Source organism: Triticum urartu, chromosome 6A, assembly GCF_056163025.1.
Source record: "Triticum urartu cultivar PI428250 chromosome 6A, HENAU_Tu73, whole genome shotgun sequence".
In the NCBI taxonomy this organism is placed as follows: Eukaryota; Viridiplantae; Streptophyta; class Magnoliopsida; order Poales; family Poaceae; genus Triticum; species Triticum urartu.
In genome coordinates, this window is record NC_141878.1 from 597,117,778 (window position 1) to 597,125,714 (window position 7,937).

At 40.7% G+C, this 7,937-nt stretch overlaps 1 protein-coding gene across 1 annotated transcript; it reads right to left on the reverse strand.

Moving 5' to 3' along the window:
• Window positions 1–6,152: 6,152 nt before the first annotated feature.
• On the reverse strand, window positions 6,153–7,687 carry LOC147966976 (uncharacterized). The gene is made up of 2 exons (XM_087527433.1): window positions 7,204–7,687; window positions 6,153–6,779 (listed from the first exon to the last, which is right to left on the reverse strand). Exons 1-2 carry the CDS (start codon window positions 7,685–7,687, stop codon window positions 6,619–6,621), a joined length of 645 nt encoding a protein of 214 aa, XP_087383559.1. The 3' UTR covers window positions 6,153–6,618.
• Between the last annotated feature and the right edge of the window lie 250 nt (window positions 7,688–7,937).

Consider the following 7,937-nt stretch of genomic DNA (forward strand, 5'->3'; position numbering starts at 1 on the left):
GACCAATGCCCCCTTTAGTCCCGGTTGGTGCCACCAACCAGGACCAATGGCCTTGTGCTGCCCCGCGCCGAAAAGTTTAGTCCCACATCGCTAGCTGAAGGGCGCCGGCACTGGTTTATAAGCGCTGGTGTGCCTCCCCATTCGAGCTCCTCTCTAATGCAGGCTTTCGGGCCTAAACTTGCTACTGCCTGTGGGCCTATTGGGCCTTCTGCGGGCCTGAATCCTGGCCCATGTAGGGTTTCTAGTCGTATTCAGGCCGTGGAGGCCCAGTAGGAGGCATTTTTTTTGGTTTTTTCTTTTTTATTTCTACATTTTTTTGGTTTTTTATTTTTTTATTTCTACTTAAAACTAAATACTTACAGTTTTTTAGTGATTTCTTTTTGCTTTTAGGTCACAAAAATTATAAACTTTCTGTTAGTGCCATTAGTTTTAAATTTTGAATAGTTTAAATTTGAAATTTTAAAAATTTGTATGAATCACTAGTTTATGAATAACTTTACTATAAAAATAGAATTTTTTTCTATTTATTTTTTATTTATACTTACAACTAAATACTTATAGTTTTTTAGTGATTTCTTTTTGCTTTTAGGTCACAAAAATTATAAACTTTCTGTTAGTGCCATTAGTTTTAAATTTTGAATAGTTTAAATTTGAATTTTTAAAAATTTGTGTGAATCACTAGTTTATGAATAACTTTACTATAAAAATAGAATTTTTTTTCTATTTATTTATTATTTATACTTACAACTAAATACTTATAGTTTTTTAGTGATTTCTTTTTGATTTTAGGTCACAAAAATTATAAACTTTCTGTTAGTGCCATTAGTTTTAAAATTTTGAATAGTTTAAATTTGAATTTTATAAAATTTGTGTGAATCACTAGTTCATAAATAACTTTACTATAGAAATAGAATTTTTTTTCTTCTTTGCTATTTATTTTTTATTTATACTTACAATTAAATACTTATAGTTTGATTTTAGGTCACAAAAATTATATTCTTTTTGCTATTGAAGAATATTATAGTTTTATTTTAGTTGATCATAACATAATATTTTAATTGGTTGTTTTTATTTTCATAAAAGTTTTGTAGTTTATTCTGTTTGCTATTAATTCATTCTTTGAGCTAAATGACTCTGAAATTGGAAAGCATTTCAAAATGAACTCTGAAAAGGTTGAAAGTTGGCATGGTATCATCATTTCACCCAAATAGCATGTTCCAAAAAGTAGAGAGGGTTACGACAAAAACTTGATGCACTTCGTGTACAAAATGGACAATCACTTTCGAAGTATCAAAGTTTCGAACCATAAGACATGAAAGCATTTCAAATGAACTCTGAGAAAGTTGAAAGTTGGGATGGTATCATAATTTCACCCACATAGCATGTGCATGTACAAAACGGACAATGGTAGCATGTTCGTCTGTTACAAATTTGGCATGGTATCATCATAATAGTTGTGGGAGAAAGTCTTCACTTTTTCTTCGCTTGTGTCATTTGCTTATTGCCCTGTAACCATGGATAATCTTCATTGTTTATCAGGATGCTTGGGTCAGCCTTGACATTGAAGGGAGGAATTTCATGAAACTTTTCATAATCTTCAGACATGTCTGTCTTGCCGTCCACTCCCAGGATGTCCCTTTTTCCTGAAAGAACTATGTGGCGCTTTGGCTCATCGTATGATGTATTCGCTTCCTTATCTTTTCTTTTTCTCGGTTTGGTAGACATGTCCTTCACATAGATAACCTGTGCCACATCATTGGCTAGGACGAATGGTCCGTTAGTGTACCCAAGATTTGCCTCGCCTTTGAAATGCTTGTCTTTCTTTCAACATTGATGGTTGGTCAGAAGAAATCGACGATGGCCCAAGTACACATTCTTCCTGCATTTGTCCAGGTATATACTTTCAGTGTCATCTAAACAGTGCGTGCATGCGTGGTATCCTTTGTTTGTCTGTCCTGAAAGGTTACTGAGAGCGGGCCAATCGTTGATGGTCACGAACAGCAACGCCTTAAGGTTAAATTCCTCCTGTCTGTGCTCATCCCACGTACGTACACCGTTTCCATTCCACAGCTGTAAAAGTTCTTCAACTAATGGCCTTAGGTACACATCAATTTCGTTGCCGGGTTGCTTAGGGCCTTGGATGAGAACTGGCATCATAATGAACTTCCGCTTCATGCACATCCAAGGAGGAAGGTTATACATACATAGAGTCACGGGCCAGGTGCTGTGATTGCTGCTCTGCTCCCCGAAAGGATTAATGCCATCCGCGCTTAAAGCAAACCATACATTCCTTGGGTCCTTTGCAAACTCATCCCAGTACTTTCTCTCGATTTTTCTCCACTGCGACCCGTCAGCGGGTGCTCTCAACTTCCCATCTTTCTTTCGGTTCTCACTGTGCCATCGCATCAACTTGGCATGCTCTTCGTTTCTGAACAGACGTTTCAACCGTGGTATTATAGGAGCATACCACATCACCTTCGCAGGAACCCTCTTCCTGAGGGGCTCGCCGTCAACATCACCAGGGTCATCTCGTCTGATCTTATACCGCAATGCAACGCATACCGGGCATGCGTTTAGATCCTTGTATGCACCGCGGTAGAGGATGCAGTCATTAGGGCATGCATGTATCTTCTCCACCTCCAATCCTAGAGGGCATACGACCTTCTTTGCTGCGTATGTACTGTCGGGCAATTCGTTATCCTTTGGAAACTTCTTCTTCAATATTTTCCGTAGCTTCTCAAATCCTTTGTCAGCCACAGCATTCTCTGCCTTCCACTGCAGCAATTCCAGTACGGTACCGAGCTTTGTGTTGCCATCTTCGCAATTGGGGTATAACCCTTTTTTGTGATCCTCTAACATGCGATCGAACTTCAGCTTCTCCTTTTGACTAATGCATTGCGTCCTTGCATCGACAATGACCCGGCGGAGATCATCATCATCGGGCACATCGTCTGGTTCCTCTTGATCTTCAGCAGCTTCACCCGTGGCAGCATCATTGGGCACATCGTCTGGTTCCTCTTGATCTTCACCAGCTCCCCCCGTTGCAGCATCACCGTATTCAGGGGGCACATAGTTGTCATCGTACTCTTCTTCTTCGCTGTCTTCCATCATAACCCCTATTTCTCCGTGCCTCGTCCAAACATTATAGTGTGGCATGAAACCCTTGTAAAGCAGGTGGGAGTGAAGGATTTTCCGGTTAGAGTAAGACCTCGTATTCCCACATTCAGTGCATGGACAACACATAAAACCATTCTGCTTGTTTGCCTCAGCCGCATCGACAAATTGTTTTCTTCTTCAACTAAATTTAACCTCTCGACAATAGGGTCGGTTGGCATTTCCGATTCACATACATCCTAGATAAATAAAATCTATGTCACGTTGGTTGGCATAATTTTCATAAACAATAAATGAACCAATAGTTATAAAGATAATATACATACCAAATCCGAATCATAGACAGGACGAGGGTCGACGGGGGCGTATACCAAAACCATCGCACTATATAAGATGCAATAATAAATGTAAGAAAATGATACAAATATCTATCTAAACATACAAGTAAGAATATTTTTCCTTTCAGAAAGAAGATAAGAATAAGAGGCTCACCACGGTGGTGCCGGTGATGAGATCGGCGCGGGTGATCGACGGCAGTGAAGACGGGGACGGGGCGTGACGGACCGCTAAATCTAGACAAATCTCGAGGAAAATGGAGCTTGGAGGTCGAGCTTCGAGAGGAGAAAGCTTAAGTAGTGTGGCTCGGGCATTCCATCGAACACCTCATGTGCATAGGAGGTGAGCTAGAGCACCACAAAGCCCTCTCCCCCTCGGCCAGAAAAAACAGAGCACTGTGCTCTGCTCTTGCGCGAGGGGGTATATATAGGCACCTCATTGGTCCCGGTTGGTGACATGAGCCGGGACTAAAGGGGAGCCTTTGGTCCCGGTTCAAGCCACCAACCGGGACCAATGGTGGTGGGCCAGGAGCGAGGCCCATTGGTCCCGGTTCGTCCCACCAACCGGGACCAAAAGGTCCAGACGAACCGAGACCAATGGCCCACGTGGCCCGGCCGGCCCCCTGGGCTCACGAACCGGGACCAATGCCCACATTGGTCCCGGTTCTAGACTGAACCGGGACTAATGGGCTGAGCCGGCCTGGACCATAGCCTTGTTTTCTACTAGTGGTGGCACGAACCGAGACTAAAGGGCCCAGGTGAACCGGGACTAATGCCTTAGCCGCATGAACCGGGATAAATGCACCCATTGGTCCCGGTTCTGGACTGAACCGGGACTAATGGGCTTACCTGGCCTGGTCCAAAGCCCCCTTTTCTACTAGTGTATGTTATCAATGGATATGATTTATTCTACAATCGAAGGAATAGTTCCGAGTCGCTGCAGGCTGACGACCAGGCACTTGGGGGCTACATTATTCAAATTGAGATTACATCAAATATTCAAGTCCCATGTCACTGCCAGCATGCACCATGGCACTTGGGGGCTAATGCAAAATTATTGTTTGCTCACCTTATTGAAGACCCGACTCATCACATTGTAATGAGCCGGCCCTTGGGAGCTACCAATTGCTCTTGTTAACAATTCCAGGTACACAAGTCTTAAACAAATATATTGAAGTATCCACTGCTCAGTAGGTAAAGCACAAAGCATAAGGAATATTCCCCTACAAAGGAAGCAAGACTAGGACTCCACTTGTAATAGAGTAATCCTAATCCTAATAGGACTAGTCATGTAACCCGCCCCTTCAACATATATAAGGAGGGGCAGGGCTCCCAAAAGAGGGACAAGCAAAGAAGAAGCAATCTCTAGGGCTAGACACAAAGAGCCGGTTTACCGGCGACTTCCTTATGATGATAATGAGACCTAGCCACCAACAGCATGTAGGGTTGTTACCGGATGATGTTTCCCGGGGCCCGAAGCTGTCTAAATCCTCGTCTTGTGTGTTGATCCGCCCTGCGTCTCTCATCCCAATCAACCCCTCTCAAGCTATCACATAGATGCGTTGGCTTCACGACTAAGTCCTGACACTAAGGACATCTGTCGTGACAATTCCACGACACCCTCCGTTTCTAAATATAACTTTTTTTGGACATTTCAAATGGACTACAACATACAGATGTATGTAGACATATTTTAGAGTGTAGATTTACTCATTTTGCTCTATATGTAGTCACTTGTTGGAATCTCTAGAAAGACTTGTATTTGGGAACGGAGGGAGTAGTACTATCCCCTCCAGAAATAAATGTCACTCGAACCGATATATCTAGCAGCGTTTGAGTGTCATTTATTTCCGGACAGAGGGAGTAATACTCCCTCCGTTCCTAAATATATGTCCTTTTAGAAATTTCAGTATAGATTACATAGGAAACAAAATGAGTGAATCTATACTTTACATCCGTATGTAATCCATATTAAAATCTCTATAAAAGACATATGTTTGGGAACGGAGGGAGTATAACGTAAGGGTGAATCAAAATCAATTCTGATATCAATATAAGTATCCCAAACCCAGGGCTCAGTTTCTCAAGGAGTCTGTAATTCTGTTAGTCTTCATAACATGTGCACCAATGCTAGCAGCCATTTCAAAATACACACAAACACTTAAACTTTTCCAGTTTTTAGTAAATTTACTACAAGTGACAAAAATGGTTGATCGAACAACGGTAAATAGGGATTTTGAATTGCTCGTTGCAAAATAAAAATCAATGACCTCTTCGTACATTGCTTATCATAGGAGTAGTAGAGTAGAGAAAACACAAACAAAATTCAAAATGATTGAAAAGTTTTTGCAGCTTTTTTTGGGGGAGTGGGGTGGTGTTCGACTTTGGACATTCGATCTTTAGAAAACAATGCTCCTTGTGTGCTATTTTCTGTACGTCTCGGCACTTGAGGGCCCCAATTACTTACATCCTAATAAGACATCATTCGGTTGTAAGAATCCCAACCCTTCCATATACTCTAGATTTTTCTATTTGCATCCATCTCTAATTATATATCACTATAATGGTATTTCTTATACCCATCACCGTTAGAGTGTCTACTAATTTCCTTTTGAGATGTCAACTAATATATTTAAGAATATGCAAAACAAATATGCAGTATATTTATGGAAGTGTCACAAATTATTCAAGTAGCATGTGATTTGTCATTTCTTTTTACATTTGGATTTAGGTAATTATGTTTTAAGATTCAATATATCAAAATATATAACTTTGAAAATAGATTTGAAATTATCATGATTCAATATTTGCGATTTAACACAAATAATTATAAACAAGTATTAAAGTTTAGTATATATGAATTTCAAAAGACTGCATGTATGTGTCCGCCGGGCGCCAGCGTATCTGTCCGCTAGGTTTCTAATGCATATTGTTTCCACAAGTTGTCAAGTGTCATGTATGAGAGGAGTGAATTTGGCAATGAATCAAGCTAATACTTCCAATCAAATAACCAACTTACAGCTTAATATCAAAGTAGCAGCAAAAAAAATAGGAGGCCCAATTTAGCTACATCCCAAACAGGAATAGCACTGCTCCCTTGGTAGTTCAGCAATCAGTAACATTACAAAAAACAAGGGGCGTCCCAGCAACACAAGATCCTTTCGCATGCTCAATACCATAACTGACGAAAACGACGCCTCAAGTACCTTCCATGAAAGACATACCTCCTGTTACGTGCAGCCAGGATGATGTCCCCTTCTTCTTGTGGAGTGATGGTCAAATCAGTCGGTATGTTATCCACAAGATAATCATCAGGGTCATGATTAGCAACTGTAGAACAGACAAAAAAATCAGTTAATCACAGGTACATAATCGACAGACTGAAGAATATGAAAAGATGCAGCCAATTAAATAACAGAAAACAAACAAACTATGAAGCTTTGTTATAAGCTCGACATGCTTACAGAGAAATAACAGAAAACATAATGGATTTTGTTTCAGGATACCAGACTACAGTTGCAGCTCTTGAAGAGGCAAAAAATGAGGCTTTGCAAAACATTATGCAAGACAACTATTATGACCTAGAAAAATATTTTGACCTATCAAACAATTAGTATTAAGTATTATCATTGTTTATTGGGCAGAGATTACGTTGCAAGACAAATCTGAAGCTTTGCAAAATTTGGTTCTACATGGGGGAGTACAAAGATCGTAGGAAGTTGTCCAGATTATATTTAAGAGAAGAAATTCATACCAAAGAGTTTAGGAGGCAGCCCATGATCATTCTGTTTAGAAACCTTGAAGAAATTAGTGAACCAAGCACTATCAGCGGTGATTTTTCCATATCCTCCGAGTTGACTCTTTTTGTTCCAGTTGAACAAAGATCGCCACCCTTCAGCACTTCCCACCTGCCTGCAAAAGGATGTTCCTGCTGAATCTAGTGCAAAGTAAGCCCTATGTCCCTGTTCTGATATCACTCCAACTAGCACAACAACATGAGCAGAAACATCCTCCCCATCAGCAATAAGTTGAGCCACAACAGAGGCAGGCATAGCTGTGTAGTATTGACAATACTGCAGTTGTTCATATCCAACACCATCAAAGAAGGTAGCAAGCACAGCATTGCCATCAGCAATTTGCCGACAAACTTCCTCAAAATCATCACAGTGAATGGCCCGGATTTCACCACCACTGAAGTGATGACTCACACTTTTAGTTGACTGCATGGTTGACTGCATGGATTCAAATCCAATAATGTTACAGCAAGTGGTGGATAGCAAGTGATTTCAAAAAGATTTCACAAAAAAACATTGTGGACATCAAGTAATAGAGTCAGAAGCATACCATGGATTCCATTGGAACTCCTGCCAAAAGCATTGAAAGCATGCGCAGAATTTTGTGGACACCGCCACCAGTAGTTCTGAAAGGGAACTCTTCATCAAAACGACTAATGAAGTGTTCTGGAACACAATAAGTGTTAGCCACACT

Excerpts from the sequence above, each read along its gene's own strand:
- LOC147966976 (XM_087527433.1), bottom strand. The coding sequence starts at position 7,687 with ATGCAGTCAACCATGCAGTCAACTAAAAGTGTGAGTCATCACTTCAGT. Across the intron at positions 6,780-7,203 it reads GCTGCCTCCTAAACTCTTTG|TTGCTAATCATGACCCTGAT; the intron begins GTATGAATTTCT and ends TCTGTTCTACAG.